The 26783-nt window shown below is 45.3% G+C and overlaps 1 protein-coding gene and 1 long non-coding RNA gene across 2 annotated transcripts in view; one reads left to right on the forward strand and one right to left on the reverse strand.

Annotated features, from left to right (window-relative positions):
• The window catches only part of C8H16orf87 (chromosome 8 C16orf87 homolog), a 20160-nt gene extending 13792 nt beyond the window's left edge, over positions 1 to 6368 (forward strand). Inside the window, exons 3-4 of the mRNA XM_084813029.1 lie at positions 364 to 546; positions 4038 to 6368. Coding sequence (XP_084669155.1) covers positions 364 to 546; positions 4038 to 4156 — 302 coding nt within the window. The 3' untranslated portion in view covers positions 4157 to 6368. The remainder of the gene's footprint in view (positions 1 to 363; positions 547 to 4037) is intronic.
• LOC146338891 (uncharacterized) lies at positions 3338 to 26744 on the reverse strand. The gene is made up of 4 exons (XR_014784729.1): positions 26645 to 26744; positions 12247 to 12649; positions 4765 to 4838; positions 3338 to 4031 (listed from the first exon to the last, which is right to left on the reverse strand). It is a non-coding gene; the product is annotated as an uncharacterized LOC146338891 (long non-coding RNA).
• Positions 26745 to 26783: the final 39 nt, after the last annotated feature.

Here is a 26783-nt window from a genome sequence, read left to right on the forward strand (position 1 = left end):
TGTTCAAATGAAGAAAACTTGGGGGGTAACCAGGAGTGGATTTTCCTGTGTTTCCTTCTTTCTTTCTTGGGTTTAGCACTTTGGAGATTATTGTTGGTTAGGTTGGATGGTGGTTGAGCATTTTGTTAGAATCTATTTGTGTTTTTGTATCACCTTTGGAAAAACGGGACGTTCTCAGATTTAAAGGGGGGAAAACATTTTAGAGGTAACTATTTTGTCAGCATTCTCCTTTGTGCATTAAATAGTTTGTGGGCAAGGAAGCTAGTAGTGGTGGGAGAGATACCAGGATGGAATAAAAGCTCCAGTTGGATAACCAGCTCTTAAAATGTGGAATTAAATAATGATGTTAATGTGTTGAAACAGAAAGCAGAAGTGAGGCTAAGAGAAGACGGACAGAGAGAGTCAGAAGAGAGAAGATAAACTCTGTGGTAAATAAAGACTTAGAAAACAGGAGAAGATCCAGATCCAACAGCCATTCAGATCACAGCAGAAGAGGACGAGGGCGACCAAAGACTGCCTCGGCCAAAAAGCACGAAGAAGAAAGAGGTATAAGAAACAGAGCTTGTTGGTTTAGCATGATGCAAAGGCCGCAAACTTGTGGTGTGTGCACGCGTATGTTTTTCCCCCCTCCAAGCTAGGAATGAGAGTGGAGCCTCCAGTTTAATCATATGATTATTTCCTTGCCCTGGTCAGACTGACTAGGGGAGTGTTGTGATAGGGAAGACAAATTTTTCCTTTGAGGAAGCTAGAATTATTTTTATAAGCTGTACTTAATGGACCGACTTGAGAACCTTCCCGATCTTTAAGATCTGCTTCAGGGACCCCTTTTGGGGCTCTTTCCAACTTCAGAGAGTTAAGTGGATGGTGAATAGAAGAAGCCAAACCAGCAAGCATCCTACCACCATTTCCTGCTCCAAACCTGACTGGCAGAGGCAGGGAGCAGGGGTACAGGACAGAGCTGGTGATACAGGGAAGGGACACCCTTTCCAGCTCCAAACCTGAATTGTCCCCAACCTCCTGCAGAGGCATGGCAGAATTTCAGAGATACTGGAAAGTGCAGGATCCGAGCAATCGCAATACTTGGCCACCAAATCTAATCCAAATTGTGGACCCCTGATTATTAAGCTTGAACAGTATAATCATAAAATCAGGGCAGTCCCAGGTCTCTGAAACTTGGCTTTGAGAATCTTTTTGGTCAGCTCTCTAAGCTGGATTTTAAAATAAAATCTGTTCAGGAATAGCTCAGATGCAGAAATTGAAAGATCATTAATGTGTGTGCAGACTTTTCCTTTTTTCACATATCTCCTAGTTTTTCCTTTTGCAGGTGTAGATTGTCTCAAAACTTCAAGGTAATTATAGGGGTCTTGCCCTTCCTGGTTGGGTATAAATTTGTTGCACGTTAATAATTATTAGCTGTTAAACACCTCAGTGTTTAATAGATGATACATTTGTGAGTAAAAATAAGTTTTGTTCATCTGTGAGACAAGATTGTCTATATCTGTTAGAACCCTAGGTTATTGTTGCTAAATACCAGTTGAGTTTCATTCTTTTATAGCAGGAGTGCAGAATGTCTTTCAGCCCAAGGATCTCAGGGGCCACATTCCAGTGTTGGACGGGGCCAAAGGCAGGAGCCCAAAATAGCATATTTTAGCTTAAAGCTCTTACTGCCAGCAACTATGCCTTATAGGAGAGGCATTTCAACTTTTTAGAATGGTGAAAAAAACTGCACAAAATCCAGGAAATCACCGATCAATCTGTGGTCAGGGGAAATTTATTTATTTATTAAATTTATTAATCGCCCATCTGACTGGTCACCCAGCCACTCTGGGCGATGTACAACCCACCATAAAACAATTTAAAACAATAAAATTTTACCATAATTTTTTTTTTTTAAAGTACCCTAACCCACCCCAAATGCCTGCCTGAACAACCACGTTTTTAATGCACGACGGAAGCTCATTAAAGAGGGGGCATGACGGAGTTCCCTAGGGAGGGAGTTCCACAGAGTGGGGGCCACCACAGATGGGGTGCGGCCATCTGGGTAACACCCAGTGCATACTTAAACTACAGCTCATAGTTAAACTATGGAATTCGCTACCATGGGATGTAGTGATGGCAACCAATTTGGATGCCTTTAAAAGGAGGTTGGACAAATTCCTGGAGAAGAAGGCTATCAATGCCTCCTGGTCCTGATGGCTGTGTGGTGCCTCCAGTACCAGAGGCAGTGGGCCTTTGTATACCAGTTGCTGGGGAACATGGGTGGGAGGGTGCTGTTGTGCTCATGCCTTGCTTGTGGGTTCCTGGTCGACAGCTGGTTGTGAACGGAATACTGGACTGGATTGACCCTTGGTCTGATCCATCTTCTTCAGTTGTTATGATTTGGCCCCCGGGCCTAAGGTTCTGTGCCCCTGTTTTATAGGAAAGCTTCTATTCATAATCTTCAAGTTAGAAAAATGCATGCCTAGGAAACATAGGAAGCTGCCTTATGTTGAATCAGACCATGGGTCCATCTAGCCCAGTATTGTCAACACTGACTGTCAGAGACTCTCCAGGGATTCAGGCAGGATTCTTTCCTAGCCCTAACTGGAGATGCTGGGGATTAATTACATTTGGATACGATCCTTCTCTTCATAGGCACAGTGCTTGTTTGCAGAGGGCTCCCAATATGCGTCTTCCCCCTGTGTGTGCAGATACCATGCCAGAGCCATTCAGAGAACAGGATGGCTTATGTGAGACTCCCAGATTCCTATCTGGCTGCTCCCTTCAATTGGTCAAGGAATGAAAGCTGAGAGCGCATGTTTCCTCACAGGGAGAGGCCTGGAGTGAGACATGAGAGATGTGCACAGGCCTCCCCTTTCCCATAATCTCCTTGTATGCTGATTGTATGTGTTCTCATGTGCACACGTCGAGGGGTGGGTATGAATCAGGCCTCTATTATGCCTTATTGCGATTCCTCTGCAGCTGTTCCACCCACATGGAAAAAGATTGTGCCTATTTTTGCATTTCTGCGAATTAGCAAATTAGATCATGGATAATCTTCATCACAAACCCAAATAGCCAAACTCACAACTGAATGACCATGGAAGATCACAATAGGAAGACAAAGCATCAAACCTGACTAAGCTAAATTGACACATGACAATTTTGAGGATGTTCTTACTCAGAGTGATAATGGCAATGTGTTATGTTATGGAACAGCCCTCGCTCTTGCTTATAAGGAACAGACACTTTATAAATTATGTCCCAAATGAAAAACAAATAGGTCATCTCTGTGACATCCTGAACTCCATATACGCACTTTAAAGCCCATTTCTTGGATATATTTAGATTTTTCTTTCAACGAGTTGTCCCCTGGAATATAACCCAGTTATTAAATTTTAGAAAAGCAACTTCCCTCTTCTACTGAAATCATATAATGGGATGACTTCAGAATAGAAGGTAACCACGTGAAATAAGATGAAATTGTTAAGTCTTTCTTAAAGAAAAGTTCCACCCAACTCACAGAAGGCAAAGGAGTAATACGGTGTCATCTTCCCATCCTGCTATTCTGTTGGTTGCGGGCCTGTTAACACAATCTGAAATGTATCCACAGTGTGGATATGGGGAAAACAAGCTCACCTTTGCTGGGAAAAAGTAGGGAAGGGAACTGTTGCATTCATGTCCTTGCTTGTGAGCGCAGAGGCATCCGCATATCAAGGGCCTCTGTATGCCAGTCGCTGGGGAACGTTGGGGTGCTGCTGCCCTCGTGGCCCGCTCGTGGGCTTTCAGTGCTCATCTGATTGGCCATTGTGCAAACAGAATGGCTGGCTAGGCTAGGCGGGCCTTTTATTCTGACCTAGCAGCACTCTTTATGTTCTTAAGTTCATTGCTTGGACAAGATGGAACCTTGCCTAGTCCAACAGGGCTGTTCTAGTATTACAATGTGTAACGTGAAATGTAATGTGTGCGTCTGCATGCCCAATTCCCATAATCTTTCCACTTTAAACAAAGGAGTTGAAATATTTGTGGTTCACGTGGCGCCTTTTCTTCTTCTACAGAAAAACAAGAAAAAGAAGTTGACATGTATGCAAATCTGTCTGACGAAAAGGCCTTTGTATTTTCTGTGGCCTTGGCAGAAATAAACAGAAAAATTATCAACCAGAGACTTATTCTGTGATTATCTGGTCGGGACCTTTGCATGACATGCTGTTTAAGCCAGGTAGTGGATTTTGAACATCTGGCGGCCTCTCAGACGGCAGATCTGGCCACCTGCATCAAAGAAGGCCAAATGTTTTTTCCTGGCTGAATCCTCTGCCACTGTTGCTGTTTTTGGAGCCTGGTGACTTCTCGTTACTGCTAATTGTCAAGAAGCAAAATGACCCAACATTTTGCTTGCGGGAGCTGGGGGGGAAATGAAAAGCAAAATCCTTTACTCTTGCAAAGACAGCTTCTAGAAGAACTCTGCAGAGCTTTTGAAAAACAAAAAACACTGTTTCTTTGGACACTTCTGCAATGAAAATGCAATATTTTAATTTAAATTTCCTTCACAATGTAGATTCCAGATTTTCAGCTATATTGAAGCTTATACATGTATATAGTTAACCTAACATTTTAATAAATGGATATTCTGGTATTTTATTGCAATCTGCTGATAGTGAAATTGGGAATATGATTGGGGAGGTGGAGTTGAACCACTATGTTTTGCTTTTGGCTTAAGAGTTGGTATACACGTAGTTTTTGAGACAATAAATAGATGACCAAGACTTCAGTGCTATATATACTTACCTAGGAGTAAATTCCATTGAACTCAGTGGGACTTGCTTCCAAGTAGATGTGCATAGGGTTGGGCTTGAAGCGTGCTATGTGGGCAATAAAGTGAAAATCAAGCAACTCCCTTTTTCCGAAGCACAAATGTATTTGGGGTTGAAGCAAAGCTTAATTGATCAAACTAGTTTTGATTTAAATATGCATACATCTGCCCGTGAACAAATCAGTAGTTTTGAAGAAAAAACATTCATTGCTTTTTAGATGATGCCTGCTGTGACTTGCGTATACATCAGCCTTCCCCAACCTGTTGCCCTCCAGATGTGTTGGGCCGCAACACGTCTGGGGGGCATCCGGTTGAGGAAGGCTGGCATAGGTTATCTAAGAAGAGCCATAACTTTTTGTGTGATAGTGAAGGGAAGGTTTATTTTCCAAGATAATATTTTGCTTTCTGGATTTACTATAAGTATTTGCATTTAAAATAATTAACAATGGGTTGGATCCAAACTTAGCCGTGCTTTAGAGCAGATCTGTTAAAATCAATGGGACTTAAGTTATATCTAACGTTCCAGTGATTTCAATGGATCTGCTTTTAAGTTGTTCATTACTCACTTGACCTATTGATTTCAGTACATCTATTCTAAGCATGATTAAGGGTGCAATCCTATGCATGTTTAGACAGAAGCAAGTCCTACAACTCCCAGTATTCCTCTAGTCCAATATTGTCTCCTCTGAGAGTAGCTCTCCAGGGTTTCAGGCAGAAGTATTTTATCTGAGCAGATTACAGTGGCAGCAGCTAGGAGAAAAGGAGTGATGAAGGTGAGTGGAATAGGAGGTATATTTCCATCCTTGGAAAATTATTTGCAATGCAGACTTATAACAGGTCAACAGGCTTCGCAGTGTCAGTCAGGGACCTGGTTCACATGTAATGACAATCCATGGGTTGGGTGTGAGCGAGTGCCTGCCCCCTGCCCCTTCGCTTCAATTCCACTTTTGTGAACAAAAGTGGAATTGAAGTTGCTTATCATGATGTGCGAACACAGAACTCTGGGTTGTTTCCCGTCAGCAACCCAGAGTTCTGGGTTCACACATCAGGACTATCCTGGATTATTTACAAAGGTAGAAACAAAGCAGCAAGTGGACAGGAGGCAGCGTGCTCTCTCGCTTCTGCACAGCCCTGACTATGGGTTGTTTAACCTATAGTTGGTCATGATGTGCAAATGAAGGCTATGACTTCAAATGCAAAGTGCCTTATAAAATCCTATTGCCTTGGTGGCAAAAAGAAGTCTCTGTTAGGAGTGGAGAACCTGTTGTCCTGCACATGTTGCACTGACAGGGGCAAATGGAAGTTGGAGTCCCAACAATATCTTCAGGGCTACAGATTCCTCCTGCTGTATGTGAATTAAAAGGGGACTATAATTAAGGTTGCAGTGACATCATCACAGGTGGGTTTACTGTAAAATAATGCAAATTTTCCTTTTCAGAAATACCCTCCCTGAATATTTTGTATAATGTATAAGTCACCAATTGAACTGAGGAAGTCAATTCTCATATGTTACAAACTAGTGTTGTACTAAAGCCCAGCATAATTATCCTGTCATTTAATAGAAGAGAACAGAATGATGGCTCCAAGGCCTGTTTCATTCCCTGAAATACTGGCAGTTTTATTTTGCTGTCTTTTTTTGGTATGCTTTTAAAGTGGAAAGCCCTGAATTCCCACCAGGAAATCTTCAGAAAAAGGGTTTGAGCATGACAAGGCAGTGTACTTTGCATTTGACAACTAAAGCTAACCATTAATTTCCCCAGAACTCTCTTCCTCTTTCTTCACTGCAAGAACACTGTGTCTATTGCAATGTATGCCGAAATTGAAGTGAGGGAAATGGCAGCAATCCAGCTCTGAAATTTCAGAAAAACGTATAGCATTGCAAGGTTCTCTGAAGGTTCACTGAAATTCAAAACTGGTTAAAATTTAACACAGCCTGAGGTTGTTCATTGGTTGCTGATGTTTTTAGTATCAATAACTTCTGCATTCTCGGGGGTGCTCTGTTCTCTAGACTGGCCTGGGAATGTATTTTGCTGCACAATCTGACTCCATCACAAAGTGATCAGGCTCTGTAATATAAGTTTGTGCCACCTAGCTTTGGGAGGCACCGCAGTAAAGGAGGCACAGCATTACAGGGGAGGGGCCATAGCTCCATGTGATAGAGCCCCTGCTTTGCATGCTGGTCCCAGGTTTGATCCCTGGCTTCTCCAGGTAGGGCTAGGAAAGAATCCTGCCTGAAACCCCGGAGAGCTGCTGCCAGTCAGTGTCAACAATACTGGGCTAGATGGGCCAAAGGTCTGACTCTGTATAAGGCCGCTTCCTATGTTCCTATTACATACAAATACGTACATTTTCCATACAAAGTCCAAGAGATGTAAAGATCTCTCTCTCTGGAAAAGTTTTGGATGCCTCTTTTGCATTACAACTTGAACACTTTTTTCCTACAAACAAAACTGTGGACAGACCTTTTACTGCACCTTAGCTAAAGTGAATCTGATATGAGACTGCTTGGAATTTATGATCTATGCCAAAGGTTCTCTGGGTGAGCCACCTTCAGAGGCAAGGTGAGTGGCAACTGTAAGAGCTTTTTCAGTGGTGTGATGGGACAACAACAAAATGTTGCACCAGGGTGGAGTGCTTCAGCTAGCCATGCTTTACGATATTCCATTACATCCCCACTTCTACCAAATTTTCTGTTCCCACCCCCTCACAGCAGTTTGGCCACTGAACAAGCTCAGTCCTCAGTAGAGTGTTTTGGTTCCCACCCTTCCAGTTAGGGTTTTTCCCCCCCTCTTCTAAATATTTTATTGCACTTCTGCAAACCTCAAGAGTTCCCCTAGCCTGCTAATGCCTCCCTTTTGTGCGTGGGTGTTGCTGTTGGGCTACATAAGCGATGGCACTCACACCTAAAGATTGGAAATGCAGAGAAGAAGGGTGATCTGTAACAAAATGTTGCAGTGAAGGATGCTTGTATTTAGGATAGTCTATGCCAGAGGTCCCCAGCCTTTTTGGACCTGTGGGCACAGATGGGAATTTGAGAAACTGCCGTGGGTTATGTCACAAAATGGCTCCCATGGAAGGTGTGGCCAATCCCCTAAAGGTTGCCATAAGGGCCTGGCTAGTCAGAAGTGGGTTAAAGAGGTGTGGGGAGAGAAAGAGCAAGGCTAGAGTCGGGGAGGGAGGGGAGCACAGGAAGGCTGAGGAGCAGAAAGATAGGATAGGATAGGATAGGATAGGATAGGAAGGGGAGAAAACTGAGGGCTCCTTCGCACAGAGCTTTTATCCTGCGATTGAGATTGCTCCTTCATGGAAGTTGGCGGGCTCTTTACATGACGCTGTGACCCTCTAGGGCATCTCCTGCACTAAATGCCCTTTGTTCCATTTTTAAATAGATCGCAGGTCATGAGTTATCAATTTACCCCGTTGTGTTCTGCTTGAGTTCCCTCCATGAAAAGAGAAGCGGCAAGAAAAGGGGCGAGATAAAAGAAAGATATGGAAGACTCAGATACGGGGAGAAGGAGGGGAAGAAGGAAGTGGGTAAAAAAGGGAGTTGTTGTGTGGAAGCAGAAAGCCCTGTTTTAAATGTGGGATTTTAGGCTGGGGTAGAGATGCCCTGAGCTAAATAGGCGCGGGAGAGAAATAGCAGGGCTAAAGGCTGGGAGGGAGGGGAAAATAGCAAGGCAAAGGGGTAGAGGGGAGAAAAAGAGCAACGCTAGAGGCTGGAAAGACAGAAGACTGTCTTAACATTTTCCAAGGCTTTTGTTAAAAACATTTTTTAAGGGGACGGAGTGGAGAGCTTTTCTGGAGGTTCCCACTGGTGCCGTGTTGGGGATCCCTGCTCTGTTGTATCCCCGCTGCCCCTAACAGTCAGCAGTCCTTGCCCACTGAGCATGCTCAGTCCCCATTGGGCTGTCTTTGGAGTCCCCCCTCCCCTGTGTGTTTCTAATGATGCAATCCTACGCATGTTTAGACAGAAGGCCTACAACTCCCAGCATTCCCCAGCCATGATCAGCATGCTGGGGAACGCTGGGAGTTGTAGGCCTTTTCTCTGTCTAAACATGCGTAGGATTGCAACCCTAAAGATGTTTAGTACTTCTACAAACCAATGGGTTCCCCCGAGCCCACCGATACCTCCCTCTTGTGCATGGGTAGTGCAGTTTTGGCTGTAAAAAGACCGTCGGCCAGAGAATCTAATTCAGTATTAGTTTATAGGATGATAGAAAAGTATTAAAATGGGCTGGATGTGCCTGATCTCGGAAGCTGAGCAGGGTCAGCCCTGGTTAGTACTTGGATGGGAGACCGCCTGGGAATCTGGCTTCCTACACTGAGCAGGGGGTTGGACTCGATGGTCTTGTAGGCCCCTTCCAACCCTGTGATTCTATGATTCTAAAAAATCTTGCAAGGGAGCAGCAAGGGTGAGATGCACTTGTGACTTGCCTCAGGGGCATGGCGTGGGCAGTGCGCCACCTGCTGGCCATTCCTAATATAGCTGTGGACGTGGTTTATTTGAAATGCTTGGCGTGTGTTTATACACAGAATGTGTAAAATGTGTTTATACACAGAAAATAAGCCCTTCTAGTAGAAAATGCTCTTGTGATTGAATAATGAAAGCAGTGCCTTGAGGAACTTAATTATAAAGATGAGCGGAACAATCCCCTAACAGCTGTCACCAGCCAAATGGGAAAAAAAAGGGTTCCTGATCTCCTTGGAGCTGTTTCCACCTTTAAGAATAAATACAGAAATAAATAGTTATTTGGTAGGTGTATATCCTGTTCTTCAGCAGTTCTCTAAAGGGCAGCTGTCCCCCCCCCCCCACTTTTCCAGATAAGGGAACACAAGGAAACAAGTAGAAAAAAAAAATCACGTAGGGAAAAGTAAGCTGTTGCCTCTAACTCTGGATGTGATTTAAAGTAACCCTTGACTTTGCCGAAAACTCGCTGAGCTGCCTGTAAGCATGGCTTATAGTTTATAACAGGAGGCGGTGAACTGGTGCCCTCCAGATGTTTTGGGCTACAACCCCCATAATCCATGACCGTTGGTCATGCTGGTTGAGGATTATGGCAGTTGTAGTTCAAAATGTCTGAAATCATTATGGGCAGCTGAATTTTTTTTTTGCTTTGTGGTTTCTTCCTGCCTTCACCATCCTACCCAGTATTTTTCCTTTTTAAATTGGCTGGTGTGCCCTGTGCTTTTAATTCTTTGTTCCGTATATTGAGAATAGTATGCATTTGACACCTTTAAAGCTAGTGTCATGCATTCAAACCCTGGTCTTTCTTACAAGAGTGAGCACAGAAGCTTGCTAGTATTTTAAGAAAAACGTCAATACCAGGAACAATTATGGATGTAGGATCAGAGAAGCAAAGGGCTCTCCCACCCCCATCCACATAAGCATGAAAACAACTTGAACCATTCTGCATATCTTGGGAAAGCACTGTGTAAATCTTAAGTATTATTACTTTACCTTCTGGTCTGTGAACAGCAGGAATTGAAACTCACTTTGAGCATAACCTGCTCCAAACTGCTGAGTGAGCTCCACCGCAATGAGTAGGAGTTGTTCAAGATTGCATCCCAGTCTGGAACTCTCCAAATGTTCCATGGCCTTGTAGGCCCCTTCCAACCCTACTATTCTATTCTACTCTACTCTACTCTACTCTACTCTACTCTACTCTACTCTACGAAATGTGTTTCTGGAGCACAACTCCCATCATGCCCAATGACGGTGTTGACTGGGGCATGGTGGGAGGGGGGAGGGTGCTATGTTGGGGTAGGCATACTAATAGCAAACTTATTCTTGGGAGTGTAGATACTTACATAGCCAAAATGGCACAGCCCATGCACAAGGGGGTGGTATTGGCAGACTGGGGAAGCCCCAAGATTTGCAGAAGTACACGATATGCAGAAGATTTGCAGGTATACATATATATTCAGGATAAAAACCCCTTACAGGGGAGTACCCAAAACAGTTCAATGAGGACTGAGTATGCTCAGTAGCTGTGGAATGCTAAGCGTTGAGGATAAAAATGAAAAAGCTGGGAGGTGAAATGGCATGGAGTATCCTGGGAAAGGGCAGAGCTGGTTGGAACCCTGAACAGGAGCGCTCCACACTGCAACATTTTGTTGGAGATCCTGCTTGTACTATTTCATTTCACGTTTTTAAGGCCTCCTTGATGCTGAAGGCAGGCATTGCCTAATTTTCCTTCCTTTGCAATGGGTGGGTAGGTTTAAATTGTCCTGATAGTATAATTTAAGTCTGCAGTTAAAGGAAGGATGTGTGGCTGTTGTTGTTTTGCCATTATCATGTGGCTTAGCAATCATTTAAGGGTGCGTAGTGGCTACAGCGTTGGACTGGGAGCCCAGAGATCCGGGTTCTAGTCCCCACTCGGCCATGGAAGCTCACTGGGTGACTTTGGGCCAGTCACAGACTCTCAGCCCAACCTACCTCACAGGGTTGTTGTTGTGAGGATAAAAGGGAGAGGAGGAGGATCATGTAAGCCGCCTTGGGTTCCTTGCAAGAGGAAAAAAGGCGGGATATAAATGCAATAAATAAAATAATAAATGCATGTTTAGACAGAAAAAAGTCTACAACTCTCAGCATTCCCTAGCCAGCATGTCTGGCTGGGAAATGCTAGGAGTTGTAGAACATTTCCTATCTAAACATTTATTTATTTATTTACAATATTTGTGTACTGCTCCATATCTAAAACAGATTTCAGAGCAGTGAACACAAAAGATAAAACAGTAAAAGAATGAAAAGATTAAAACACCACCTTAAAATCATGCTTTTTTAAAAAAACAATGCCAATAGAACCTGTGACTGATCAGTTAGGAATGCCTCCTGGAAGAGTGCTGTTTTCAGGTGGCACTGGAAACAACAGAGTGTTGGTGCCTGCCTGACTTCCAGGGGCAGGGAGTTCCAAAGAAGGGGGGCCACCACGCTGAAGGCTCTGATCCTGGTGGATACCAATCAGGCCATAGGTCCCTGTGGAACCACCAGGACCAAGCCTACCGATGACCTCAGTGACCAGGCAGGTTGGTAAGGGAGAAGGCGCTCTCTGAGGTCTCCTGGTCCCGAGTTGTTTAGGACTTTGTACACTAGTACTAAAACCTGAAACCTGGCCTAGCGGCGGATAGGCAATCATGCATAGAATCATGCCTTAAGCTGCTCTTTCACTCCACATCAGCCCTCAGTTTCAACTATGGCTTTTTAGTGGCAGGTCCCAGACCCTTTGTTGTTGTTGTTTATTCGGTCAGTCGCTTCCGACTCTTCGTGACTTCATGGACCAGCCCACGCCAGAGCTTCCTGTCAGCCGTCGCCACCCCCATCTCCCCCAAGGTCGAGTCCGTCACCTCCAGAATATCATCCATCCACCTTGCCCTTGGTCGGCCCCTCTTCCTTTTGCCTTCCACTTTCCCTAGCAGTCCCAGACTCTTGCAGACCCTAATTTGGGGCTCTGAAATACCTGCTTGTTTTGTCTAGATTAGCTCTCCCAGTTGTGCCTGTTGCAGAGTCTTCTTTTGCTTCCAAATGGAGGGTGCCTATTGCTAACAGCTGGAGGACACTGTGCAGCTAGTCTGTGTATTCCTTAACGGACTTTCTGAGGAAAGAAAAAAGACAGAAGCAGTGGTGGAAAAACATGGTGCACGTGCGTGTCATGAGTGAAAGACGTCGTTGTCTGAACTCCTGCATAAAATCCCTTGAATGTGGCAGAGTGATGGCACCATACATGCCTCTTTTGGAAGCACGCCTTATTTCACTACCAAGGTTAGCACCGGCCTTATCTGGGACAAAGTGAAGCAGTTCCCTTGGGCAGAAGGTTCTAGAGAGGGTGCCATTTTCCTTCCTCCAACGACCATCTCTTTGAGCTGTTAAAATAATAAGCAGAAAGAGGATATAATTTGGGCCGTTTGCCTCAGTTGCCAAAAGACCCAACAACCAACACAGAGGTGATGCTGGAAATCCATATTCTTGCCTATTTCTCTGTTTTACTTTAAAACAATTGTGGGGGCTCCACTTTTGATTTGGAGCAGCTGCTCTGGGCCCGTGAGTGTTGAGCTCCAAGACTGGCATCAAGGGTAGGCATGGCTGGGCACTTACCAAGGGTCCAACCTGTTCGTCTGAACCTGCCTGTTCATTTGTCTCTCATTCTCACTGGCCCAGACAGCGGAGGTGGTGAGGAGCGGGAGCATTAGATGCCATTGCCTACTTGTTCACAGGCTCTCTGCCTGTCAAGCAAGCAAATGAAGGTAGATTCACTGAGGGAGGGGCCCCATTGAGGGTGTCGTGCCCAAGGCCCCTCCAAAACCTGGAGCCAGCACTGTTTAGCTCTTTCTTCTAGGGATGTACGAAAGTGACTTACCTTTCGCGGATTATGTTGATGGTGGGGGGGGGGAGGCGTTCCGTCCCTCCCCCCGGAATCCTTGACCGGGGGGGGAGGCGATCTGTTGCTCCCCCCCGGAATCCTCGATGGCTGGCTGTGCTCCGCGGCAGCTCCGCTGAGCAGCTGGCCAGGCCCAGCCAGCCCAGAGTCATCCGCAGCCGGATTTCCGGCCGCGGAGGGCTCTGGGAAAAAAACCAAAACAAACCCGCGGCGAAAATAAAGGGGAACGCAAATAGCGTAGCGGGCGCTATTTGCTTCCCTTTTTGATTCCCCGTTTTAGCCTACGTAAATATTTATGTAGACTAAGACGGCGAAAAATAAGGAACGCAAATGGCGGTGGCCATAGCCGCCGCCATTTGCGTACGCGGGTGTTTTTTTTTTAAACCCACCCAGTTACGATAGGCTATGTAAAGATTTACGTAGCCTATCACGTCGTGTGTGGGTTTTTTTTAACCTAGCCATGGTAGGCTACGTAAATCTTTACGTAGCCTATCATGTCTTTTTTTTTTTTTTTTACAAGACTGCAAATGGCGGCGGCGGCAGCCGGTCAGAAGACCAGCTGCTGCTGCCACCGGAACCGCTGCCGCCCGGAAGATCCGCCCCAGGTAAGTCTCGTCCCAGGGGGGATCCACGGGGTGGTGGGGGCAGGCCGTTCCGCCACAGATTTCGGGGGGCCGAATGCAATGGCATTCGGCCTCACTGAGATCCATGGCGGAATTCTCTGCCATCCCTACTTTCTCCGCTCTGGGCTTGTGGGGTGTTTAACTTCTATCCCCCACCTCTCCACCGAGAGAGCATTCAGAGAACAGCACTGGGCGTGGGGAGGGAAGCAGCACACATAGTAGTTTAAAAGCAGTAAAATAATAAACTTCGGAGAGCTGGTCACAGCTCTCCTGAATCATGTCCACTTTCTAGAAAACAAAACACGCCGAAATCGCAGTCTGCTCTCCCTCATCCTTTTAATGGCTGACAGTGATGGGGGTGAGAAGCAGGAACATATTGTGCTTCACAACTGAAGTAATACTCAAAGATGTCTAAAGCCCCCTGCCCCCCTGTAAAACCATTAAATCCAGGGACTAAAATTACCTAGGTGCACCACAAAACTGCTTTCTTTTCCTTCAGGTAAGCCCACCCCTGTTGTTGACAGTGAGAGAAAAGAAGCTGCCATAGGATCATCTGCGTCAAACTTTGCAGGGTGGGGGTGGCAGGGAGACCAAGCAAGACCTGGAAATCCCAATAAACCTTCTCCCCCTCCCACCACCATTTCCCTGAATGGAGCATGAATGCCATTGGCCAGTTGGTTCTCTTCCTTAAACATACGACTCTGCAAGTTTGCCATCCCATCTTCTGTGGCTAGATGGCATTGCATTCCTAGGGAAAAAGAAACCATATGCTGTGGGGTGGTTATTTGCTCTTAAGAGTGAAGTTCCAAATGCACTCTCAGGCAAGGGCAGTTAGCATCAGAGAAGGGGCAGGAAGAAGGCTGTGCTTAACCCTTTCCCTGCCACTTGCTTTGTCCTGAAACGCTCCTTCCCCTTCCCAGCTGCTTGGCCCTCTCAGGGGTTCCAGGCCAAAAAAATACTCAGGGTTGTCAGCTTCTTATCATGCCTGTATTTTCTTTTGACTTTCTGGAGGGTCTTGCATTGGAGCACATATTTAGCTAGATTTTTTTTTCTGTTAAGGGTGAGGGGAGTTGAGTCATTTCATTTCAGCGTTAGCAGCACCCTGATATTCAGGGACGGAGAACATGCAGCCTTCCAGGTGTTATGGCTATGCTAGCTATGGCTGATGGGAGCTGCAGTCTGCTAACACAGGGAGTGCCACATCTTCACCTCTGCAATATGATCATGCCAGCATGTCTTTTAAGATGACTAAGAATGTCCAGTGTCTGTGATGAGCACTGGACATTTGGCCTGTGTGTTTATAGGATAACTATAATGACAGGGAAATGCACTGGCAGGGTTTTGGAGAGCACGATTTCAGAGTTACTTGATGTGATTTTGTCTGTTTCCTTTGTTTTAATTAATTAATTTACAATATTTACATACCGCTCCGCATCAGAAGATTTTGGGGCGGTGAACAACAAAGGTAAAAGAATAAAACACTATGTTAAAACAGTTAAAACATCTTTTGAAAAGGCAAATTCCAATACGGTTGAATTTTAATAAACTGTGGCTGGTCATGCAAGGAAGGCCTCTCGAAATAACAATGTCTTCAGGAGGCGCTGGAAAGAACGCGATGTTGGTGCCTGCCTGACCTTCAAAGGCAGGGAATTCCACAGGAAGGGGGCCATCACACTGAAGGCTGTTTTCCTGGTGGACCCCAAACAAGCCATGGGTCCACGTGGAACCACAAGGAACAAGTTTTGCTTGTCCTGTGGTCTTTCTGCAAAATCCAAGCCTGCCCCAACTGCATTTTAACACAAGTTCCTTTTCATCCACAGCAGTACGATAAGGAGGATATATAGCATACATGCTAAAAAGCCAGTGTGGTGTAGAGGTTCGAGTGTTGGATTCGGACTTGGGCAATCCAGGGTCTGGTCCCCACTCGGCCATGAAGCTCACTGGGTGACTTTGGCCCAGTCACTGACTCTCAGCCTAACCAACCTCACAGGGTTGTTGTGAGGATAATATGGAGAGGAGGGGGAGGAACATGTAAGCTGCCTTTGGTTCCTTGCAACAGAAAAGACAGAGGGATGTAAATGAAATAAAAAAATAAAAAATGCTGATATTTAGTGCAGATGACACCATGTATGCTATGTTTTGTATTTTATTAAAATGTATTTAACCCATCTTCTGATCTAAAAAGGTCTATTATATATGGTAAGAGTGGGCTCGATCCTCTGAGCGACAATCTTGATGTAGCTAAAACGGCACCGTTCGTGCAGCAGAGGGAGGAGGTATGTGTAGGCTGGGGGGGACGGGACCCAAAGGTTTATAGAAGTACAAAAAATATTTAAGCCCCCTCCCCTAAAAGTGCTAATACCCAAAACAGCCCGTTAAGGACTGAGCATGCTCAGTAGGCATGGAATATTTGGTGATGGTGGCCAGGGAGCTGGAAACCGGCGTGGGAAGAGGAATGTAACAGAGTGGTCGCCGGAACCTCAGAAGTTGCCTTTTACCGAGTCAGACTGTTGGTCTAGCTAGTCCAGTACGGTCAGCACTGACTGGCAGCAGCTCTCCAGGGTTTCAGGCAGGATTCTTTCTTGGCTCTACCAGGAGAAGTCGGGAACTGAGCCTTGGACCTTCTGCACTCAAAGAATGTTCTCTGCCACTAAGCTATAGCCCTTCCCTGCTGGCCAGAAGCACTCCACAGTGCTATATTTTGTTGCAGGTAACGCTTGGGTGAGGATGATAATATCTTACTGAGTTTTGGTGTTGTTGTTAAAGCTGACAAGGAACTTGTGCTAAAATGTAGTTTTTATTTTTGCAGCAGCCTCCCAGTTAACAAATAGCCCTGTTAACAAATAGCCCTGCCTTCCCACCCTGCTTCCTATCCAGTTATAATACTTTTAGGTTACACCTTTTCTCCTGCTTTGCAAACAACAAGAAGAACCTTGTGTACACATCTCCCTGTGACCGCAGAGCTGCGAAAATGAGCTGACGCTTTATCAAATGACTTCTGTAGCCAAGGAAAATGACTTCCCGGCCCAGCAGTTGGCCAGAGAAAGGAAGTAATTGCATTTTTGTGTTTTTGCAAGAAGAGGCTGTAACGTGATAGGAATGCCAGCCAGATCTTCCCATGTTGGTCTTTTGGATTCTCTCAAAAACCTATTTTCTCATTACTTGGTCTCTAAGGTATATCTGTGCCTCTAAATCCCAGCTTAAGCTGTAAATGGATCAGTGCCTGAATATAGTTTGGGGAAGTGAGGTCTTTTTGAAAAACAAACAAACGCACGGTTCACAAGCTAGAGAATTATGCATGCATTCTCCCTGCTATATATGGATTGTACGCATTTCGTTGGTGGGCCTATATGCTATTGCAGGGGTTGGGAACCACCCTCTGGGGTTCACGCTGCTTCCCCTCGCACCACCTTCTTTCCCCCACCACTGACCAGCATTTGTGCAGTCCCCCCACCCCATTCTAAAAAGCTGAAATGCCTCTCCTAAGGCTTAGCTACTGGCAGTACGAGCTTTAAGCTAAAATATTCTGATATATATATATTTTTGTATTTTGGCTCCTCCCCTTTTGCCATTGACCCCTGCCCCGTTGTCATTGGCTCACCACTGGAATGCACCCACCCCCCTACAAGAGCTTCTCTGAAATTAAATTTGGCTCTCAGGCTAAGGATGTTCCCCACCCATGCCCTTTTGGGAGTCAGTGTGGTGTAGTGGTTAGAGCAGGGGTAAGCAACTTGGTGCCTTCCAGGTATTTGGGACTACAACTCCCACCAACTTGAGCCAATGTGGCCAGTGGTCAGGGATTATGGGAGCTGTAGTCCAAAACTACTGGAGAGCACTTGGTTACCTCTCTCTGGGTCAGAGTGTTGGACTGGGACCCAGATTCAAATCTCCCCTTGACCATGAAGCTCTCTGGTAGATCTTAGGCCAGTTACTGTTTTTCAGGGTAACCTCCCTTATGAAGTTTTTTTTGGGTGAGAATATAATGGGGGTGAATGTGAGAACCATGTACAGCACTTTGAACACCCTGAAGGAAAGCTGGGATATAAAGGTTATAATTTTTTTAATGGTCATGGAAGGCTTAAAGGATACACCAATCAGGAACCTTAACAAGAACTTTATTATCTCTCCCCAGTAAGAACAGAACAGTAACAGGAAATGCTCAACTCTTTCCAGATATAATTTAAGTCCAGTGCCACCCAGTGAGTATGTAATAACAGTATCCACCCAAATATTTTAATTAGTTTCAGACACCCTTCTCTCTGGAGATTGCAACTACAGATGCCAACTAATCCTGAGAAGGTTCATACATATTTAAATCCACGGGTTGGAGTCCTCATTGAATCATGGCAGTGGAAGGCAGCCCTGAAGCTTACCTAATGCAACACTTATCTAAAATCCTTTCTTCCCATTGTTGTTTACAATTTAGCCCAGAGCATCTCTGCACCAGCCTAAAATCCCTCATTTAAAACGTGCCTTTCTGCTTCTGTTTTAAATGCAGGATCACGATGGACTCCCTTTACACATGCTCCCTTTACACATTTTCCCCCTCCTTTCCTCCCTTATCTGAGTCTTCCATATGTTTCATAATACAACCGCTAGATGGCACTGTGGTCTAGCTCCTCGTATTGCGAGATTTTCTCTGCGCACAAGGGAACTCAACATGCTGTAATTTGATAGCTCATTATCTCTGATCTTTCAAAAAATGGAATAAAGGTCATTTAGTGTGGGAGATGCTTGGAAGCTGACGACATCACCTAAAGGACCCACAAACATCCGCAAGTAAGCAATAGCAGGGTAAAAGCTCTCCTGTGAAGAAGCCCCCAGTCTTCTCCAACCTGATGCCCTCCAGATGTGTTGGAATTTGTAGTCTAACACATCTGGAGGGCACCAGGTTGGACAAAGTTGATTTAACCTATGTTGCCCAGCGTACTGTGCACAACCAACTAGTTCTCATTCTACTGGAGAGACCTGCCAAGATGAAGAATAAATTCAGTAAACAAAAACAAACAAGCCAAAAGATGGACCCATATGATTACACATGACTGTTGAGGAATGGAGCCACTGTCGCTGAGAGGCAGCATACTTTCAATTGACCTTGCTGTCTTAGTGGACCACAAGCTGAATATGAGCCAGCAGTGAGGTGCAGCAGCTAAGAGAGCTGATGCAATCTTGGGCTGCTTTAACAAAGGCATAGGGTCCGGATCACAGGAAGTAACAGTTTCGTGCTATTCTGCATTAGTGGGGCCACATTTGGAGTACTACATCCAGTTCTGGGTGCCTCATTTTAAGAAGGACATTGACAAGTTGGAACATGTTCAAAGAAGAGCAGCCTTGATGGGAGATCTGGAAACCAAGCCTTACGAAGAACAGTTGAAAGAGCTGAGCATGCTTAGCCTGGAGAAGAGAAGATTATGGGGAGACATGATAGCGCTCTTCAAATATCTGAAAGGCTGTCATGGAGAAGATGGAGCTGACTTGTTCTCTCTTGCTCCAGAGGGCAGGAGTAGAATCAGTGAGTGGAAATTGCAGGCAAGGAGAGTTCAGCTAAATATTAGGAGAAGCTTCCTAGCGGAACAGATTGCCTTGGGAGGCGGTGAGTTCTCCTCCACTGGAGGTGTTTAAATAGAGGCTGGATGACCATCTCTCAGGGATGCTGTAGCTGCTCCCTGCAGTGCAGAACCAGCACTGAGCAGGGGGTTGGACTAGATGAACTCCAAGGTCCCTTCCAATTTATGATTCTGTAAATCAGTAAAATGAGCAGGGGCTTGTGAGCATGGAGGCTGGTGGTTCCGATGTCAGTGGGGCAGTGAATCATCTCCGGTTTTCAGTCAGAACTCTAAAGAAGCTATCCAAGTGCGAAGATAGCTCCTTTAGAGTTCTGACTGGTTCTGACTGAAACCCGGAGCGGATTCATCACCCCACTGACATCGGAGTCACCAGCCTCCGCTGCTTGTGAGAAATGGGGCAGGTATAAACATCTTGCTCTACTGTTCACCTTCCCTGATGTATCTGGTTGTGCTGGCCCCTGTTCGAGGCAGCAATGGGATAGATGGATTTCCAGTTTGAACCCGTGGGGTGGCCCTTCTGCTCTACCAAAGCAAGATGAGCCATATATTATAATACAGTAAACATGGAAACATTACAGTTATCTCTATGGCAGGCTTACACATCTGAAAGAGAGCAACTGCGGTCAGAACTTTCAGTTATCTTACCAGGGATGTCCCTGACATTGACTAAATATCCTGTATACCAGGGGTGGGCAATCTTTTTGGCCCTGAGGGCTGCATGTGGTGCCAGGTGGTGGGCCTGATCCACTGTTAAAGAGCTCTTCCTGTTAGGAAGTTTATCCTAAAGTTTAGCCAAAATCTGTTTTCTTGCAATGTTCACCCATTGGTCCTTGTCCTGCTCAGCCTGACTGACTGTTGTCCAGTCTGTCATCTAGTCAGGATAATAAGAGGATGGCTTCCTCCTCTCTATTCATGCATGTTTATGGGTGAAGAGGGGAATTGTAGTTCACATGAGCGATTCTGACAACCAGTCGACATAGTACACTGGAACGCACCAGTAAATGTTTCTGCATGCCAGCAACATGCCTGTGTGAGGCAAGGAGAACAGGAATGGCATAATGTGGATCTCTCAAATACAGCACGGACTCTCCACGCTAGTTACTACCAGAAACATGCAGGAGAAACCCAAGTGACTAATGGGATCTCGGTGGTAAGTATCACTCTGTTGCCGTTTCTGTGACATCTCAGCTAGGGGGAAGATTTGTATTACATTATTTTATGCTGCACTCTGTTGTTGTAATTTTTGTGAACCGCCCAGAGAGCTTCGGCTATTGGGCGGTATAGAAATGAAATAAGAAAGAAAGATGTTCTCAACCAATAATCAGATTACAGAATTTACCTGAAACAACCCCCCTGCTTTCTTAAATAGAAACCACCAGGAATACACTGTTACTATCGATGTTTTCATGAGGTTGAAGGGTTTCCAACAAATTGAGGAAGATTTAAAAGTGGGACTGTCTTGGTCCTGGGAGATTTCCTCCCTGCTCTGACTAAGAGATGCAGGAGACCAAATAAATATGAATTAATTGTGAGGAAGGCTTGTGGGCCCCTGACCTTTTACTCTAATCCGTTTGGAGTGAGCTCCTATTGAAATATATTTGTGCCAAGGCAGTGCAGTCAGAGACACACAGGCTGCTGTCCTGCAGGAGACTGTCACAGATTCCTAAGTGTTTGTTTCCCATTTTCTGTAGTTAGAGCTTTGCAACTGCCTTTACTTTTTTCTTTCTTTTTTTTAGGATTTATCCTATCCTTCTTTCTTTGCAGGCCTGTGTGTGCAACATCTCTTCGTATCTCTTCCTGGTGCCATTCCTGGGAAGCTGCTATATGCTGGTATCCAATTCAACTTTGGTTCGTGGTTGGAAGACAAATGAAAGGGTAGGTGCAGGTGGGATAAGCGGGCTGGATTTCCTTTGTAGCTGTGGAGCTTTCTGGTGTATCTGTTGGGAATGTTGGCTGTGACATTGCAGGCTTGGGTAACCAAGAATTAGATTAAATTAAATTCTAAGCTCAGTCATGGAAATGGGGAAAGAAGGGCACTGGGAAACCCCATTTCTTTCCTAGTTTTTTTTTCTTTGTGCACAGAACTAACTTTCAAAACAGGCTGCCAACTTGATGAACAAAGCCTCAAAGAGCCAAATTGATTCAGGATGGGTTTTTAGGAAATGGGAAACATGTTTAAAAAGAGAGCTTTTTTATTTTTAAGCCAGATGTAAACAAGATTGCTACAAACAACTGTGCCATGATGGGAGGTTTAACTAGAACCATGCCTTTGGGCATTGCCAGCGGTTGAAAGCTGATCCAAGTAGAAATGGATAAATACAAAATCTAAATTGTCGTAGGTGGGGGACATGAAAGTTTCAACCGGTCATGGTCAGTTTTTCCCTTGTAGTTTCTTAAATCTGTGTCTCTTATTCCCCTCTGGTTTCACCCTTAGAATGCAACTGCTGCTTGCTGTCTTGTTTTAACAGGAACAGTGTCTATTTTCTTGCTAGTTGCTGGAATGACTGGAGTTTGTGCCCAATACCGGAAGCTGTTGCTTTTTACATTATTTGGCTGACAATGTCCTTTGGCTCAGTTTAGAGAGAATGCCAAACCGTAGCTTAGTGCCAGGGGTGGGCAGAAAGTAGATCCCCAGATGTTTTGGACTTCCACACCCAGCATTCCTGGCCATTGGTCATATGGCAGGGACTTCTGGGAGTTGAAGTCCAAAACATCTTGAGATTTACCTTCTGCCCATCCCTGGCTTAGAGCTATGAGAACAAGCCCAGAAGGAGTCTTGGGCTCACACACTCCGTCCTCCCATGGCATGCTTAGAGTCATTAATTACTTCCTGGTTTTTAGCAAACTGGAGTTGCTTGTTATATCGGAACCAGAAAACCATGGGTTGGATCTAGAGATCTAGGAGTTGAATTCCACTCACAAAACAGGGTGCTCTTTGCTCCTGCAAATGGAGGGGTGGTGGTGAAAAATTGTTCCAGAAGATGAGTGGGTTCTCCAGAACAGCATGGGAAGGAGTACGAGGGCTGTATGGGGAGAATTGCCTCCCCCACTTCCATTTGCTGGATTGAAGCCCCTTCCATCCATGGAAGGCTAGGCAGGCACCTGTCCTGCTCTATAGAAGACAGCCTTCTATTTGAAATACTTTCAGAGGACTCTGCTTTAATTCTGGGGTGGGCAACTTGTGGCCCTCCAGATGTTTTGGCCTACAACTCCCATCAGCCCTACCCAGCATACCTGATGCTGAAGGATCGGAGTTGTAGGGCAAAACATCTGAAGCACAAGTTGCCTACTCCTGTCCTGTTTGAAGACTCTGTCCAGTCCACGTCTGGTTTAAAGATAAAGAACTATAATAAGAAGGAAGAACAGGGGCCTTGAATTTGCCCATTAACAGTTCTCAGCATCTGGTCAGTAGGCTGAATAGACATATAGATCACCCAGTTATAGTCTTCCCCACTCTGGGGATATGTATTATAGTTTTATTTAAACTATAGACATTATGTCTAAACTTGGCTTGAAACACATAAATGGTCTTATGCAAGTGTTATGCAAATATGTATCCTCTTTTGTCTGCTTTTTTGGATGATGCATTTCCTCTTTCTTGGCAATGCCCTAAAAGAAGGGTACCTTTGGACCCAATCATATGGTTTTCACTTGCCCTGCCAACCAAGATCTAACCCTGGGTGTAAATGATAGTCCGCCAGTTGAGATGTAATGGCAAACTATGATATGCCAAAACCCTGGAAATAATAAATTACTCTGCACGCTCAAGAGAGGGGAGGAGGAAGTTGTGTATGAGGTTTAGACTTCTTCCGGGCTCCTTCTTGTAGCATCAAAACCATGGATCAGCATTCTATCAGCACCAAGCCTTTGTCTTGGGAACTTGATATCCCAACTTTGCTGGTGTGTACTTGAAATTTGAGTTGTGTATATGTGTTTTTAAATAAAAGTGTAGTGTTTGAGAACCAAACTGTTCTGGGACCATAATGGCCTCTAAGGATGCTTCCAGATGAGACTTTTAACACCCCTTCATTTGCAGAATTTTACAGCAGATGTCATTGTCTTCCACTTGCAAACCTTTCCCACCTCCTCTTCTGTCTTTTTTTTTTTCTTACTGCAGGAAATCTGTGAAGTAGAAAAAGGTCAGAATAGCTCAGGCTTCCCCAACCTGGTGTCCTCCAGGTGTTTTGGATTTCAACTCCCATCAGCCCCAGCCAGCAAAGCCAGTGGTCAGGAATCCTGGGAGTTGTGGTCCAAAACAACTGGAGAGCACCAGGATGAGAAAGAATAGAATAGCCGCACAATGCCTTCTAACTGGTAATGCTAAGAGCTCTCTGTCTGGAAGCACTTTAAATGTGGGACAAGCTGGCATAAGGATGGTTGTTGAAATATAGGATTTGAAATGTTCTGTTATAAAAGTCTGAGGCCTACAGAAGCAAGGAAAAAGGTCAGGCTTTGAGGCCTGGGTTTTTTTTTGTTGGGAGGGGGTAGCCCTGAGAGGAGTGGTTTCACTTCCCTGGTTAAGTTTCAGTTTCATTTCTCAGTTAAGTTTCATGTCTTCAGGTTTGAAGCAGTACTTTTGGTTTTGGGGGAGGAGGGTATAAAAAGAGAGAGTCAGAAAGACCAGAGATATAGAGAGAGTCAGGGAGACCGGAGCCTGAAGAGGGAGCAGGAAGAAGCAGCCTAGAAAAGTCAAAATGCAGCTAGGGAAAAGGAACTTGCATTTTGCAACTTTTATTTTCTCTTAAGGCCTTTCTCTTAAGGTCACTCATCTCTAGTGTGTAAATACCTTTAGTTGTGATTTGCTTGCTTTACTTTACCAGTAAACTGTTGTGGTTAAACCCTGTGTCTAGAGTGTCAATCACCCCACACGTACAGCCTAAACTCCACGTTATTGGGAAGGGGAATGTAAAAGAAGCAAGGTGGGACTCTTAGGGCGCAATCCTATGCATGTTTAGATGGAGAAAAGGCCTACAACTCCCAGCATTCCCCAGCCAGCCTTGCTGGGAGTGTTAAGCCTTTTCTCTGTCTAAACATGCATAGGACTGCGCCCTTAAGGAGGCAAAAGATCCTTAAGGAGTTGCTCAGGGTTCCAGGTCATAAGGGTGGAACATTGACATCTATATTGCAAAAAACTCTGCTGGGTTCTCTCATTGTGATTGGCCATCTCCTCCTCCTCCATCATCACCATCATGGTTGTTGTTATTGTTATTATATTTATATCCCACCTTTTTTCCTGTTGTAAGAAACTGAAGTTGGCTTACAAAAGTCCTCCTCCTCTTCATTTTATCCTCAAAACAACCCTGAGAGGTAGGTTAGGCTGAGAGGTGGTGACTGGCCCAGTCACCCAGTGAGCATCATGGCTGAGTGGGGACTAGAACCCGGATCTCCTGAGTCTCAGTCCAACATTCTAACCATGCTGGCTCTCAATATTCTCATGGGAGCAAGGAGGCTAACAGATCCCTAATGCCAAGCTAAAAGAAATGTAGGACATAGGGCTTCTTTTCAAATCCCAAATGTGGTTGCTTTCTGCCCCCTTCCCCAGCAGTCCCACTCTGCAAACAGGGGTGTTGTGGAGCCAGGGCTCACAGGGTTGAAACCCTGGGACTTTTTTTTTTTTAAATTAGCAGCCTTGCCTGTTACCCTCCTCAGACATTCCTGTTTCCTCTGAGCTTGGCTGGTGGGAAAATAGATTTCCCCAGCAACAATATACCTGTGAGCTATTCCTGTTGTAATGCAAATTATTTTGAAGTGGCTTGGTCTTGAATGGGCAGTTAAGACCCATTAGCTTTCCAAAAGATTTACAAAACACATACACACACACACACACAAACACACACACAGTGTGTGTGTGTGTGTGTGAGAGAGAGAGAGAGACAAAGAGACAGAGAGATATGAATCAACACAGCTGCTTGTATTTTTGGACTCTCTTTGGAGGTGTGGCTATGTATGGGGACCGTCATGATGCGTGCCTGCACTTCAAAATTGACCAATACATGATTTGCAAAATACCAAAAGAAAAAGATCTTTTGCTTCTGAAAGAGGAAGCTGACTGATAATGGAGTGATCGTCCTGAATTATGAAGATCATCTTCATGAACTTCTTTTAAGACGATGCAATGGGCGAGGTGTCCTTTTACACTCCCATTCTGTATTTAGAGCCGCTAATGGAAGGTGGCTGGCTGAGCCTCGTTTGTTCCAGTCCAGCTGCCAAATTTCCTAACGGGGACGCTCACTGCCATCCAAGGTTGTCCTTTTTGCTTTGGCACTCTCAAACTCTACGTGAGTTTCTCTCTCTCTCTCTCTCTCTTAGAACGCCATCCCTTTGCAAAGTGCAGAAGAAACAATGCCGTTTGAAAACGAATGGTTGACTTTGCTTCAGGTCACTCCATCTAAATGTAGGCGTTGGTCGCATCTGTATCCCATCCTTCCTTCAGTAAACTGAGGCTGGATTATTTCTCTGCAGGCAGAGAAATAAATAGCACCCTGGGCAAGGAGTACCTTTGTGGCCCCTCTGCCTGTGGTCAGCTTTGCAGGGCCACCCAGAGGGTTTATGGGGCCTGGTGCAGGTGTGATGTTGGGGGCACTGCTACTGTCCTCTACAAGGACCCATGCATATGTGCACAAAGCCTGGGGCCACATGTGAGAATTATTACATGCATGGACTGCATTTGAAGCACTAAGTGCTCGGTAATGTTGCCTCAAAGTAAAGCTGAGTTCCACTGATTTTTTCCTTGCACAAATGACATTGAAGTGGAAATTCAAAAAGAAACTAGATTAAAGGTAATTAAAGGGAGATCATTTTTGTAGGCAGTACCCAAAACTATTTGCAGAACCTTGTAAAAAGGCTGACAGGCACATGGTTTTTGCCAACCTGGTTCACTGCAGACAGTACACTAAAGACAACACAGCTACTGAGTTCAGCTTGGTATCTCCTTCAGCTCATCTTCATTTTCCCTTCAGCATAGCTTGGCTCCCCGCTTAGCTCGGTGCCCCGGGCAACCATCCAGCTCGCCCACCCCTAAAGCCAGCCCTGTCTGCAGGCGTTGCCCGGGACCAGGAGGCCTGAATTCCTGATCAGTCGCTGCTTGTTGAACGGCTAACTGTTGACAGGCAACTTCAGGACTCCTGCTCTCCTTTCCTACGGTTGTTTATCTTTAAACTGGACATGGTTACATGGCTACCCAAGATGGGGTCTTGCAACACAGGGAGGGGTGGTGCTCTCCCACACCCTCCCTACATGATGCTCCTGGAGGGAGAGGGGAAGACGAGGGTCAGGTTGAAACTGACTTACCCCAAGGTAACCTGCCTCTGAGATGGCATTTCATCCATATTCTATCCACTGGGCCGGATGAGTCCTCAAGTCCCGGAAGCCCTGCTCCTATTGCAACTTCTTTTGCATGTCCAAGTTACCAGAGGGGAGTCATACAATG

Source organism: Heloderma suspectum, chromosome 8 (assembly GCF_057233095.1).
Source record: "Heloderma suspectum isolate Gila_16-S chromosome 8, 16-S_ref, whole genome shotgun sequence".
In the NCBI taxonomy this organism is placed as follows: domain Eukaryota; kingdom Metazoa; phylum Chordata; class Lepidosauria; order Squamata; family Helodermatidae; genus Heloderma; species Heloderma suspectum.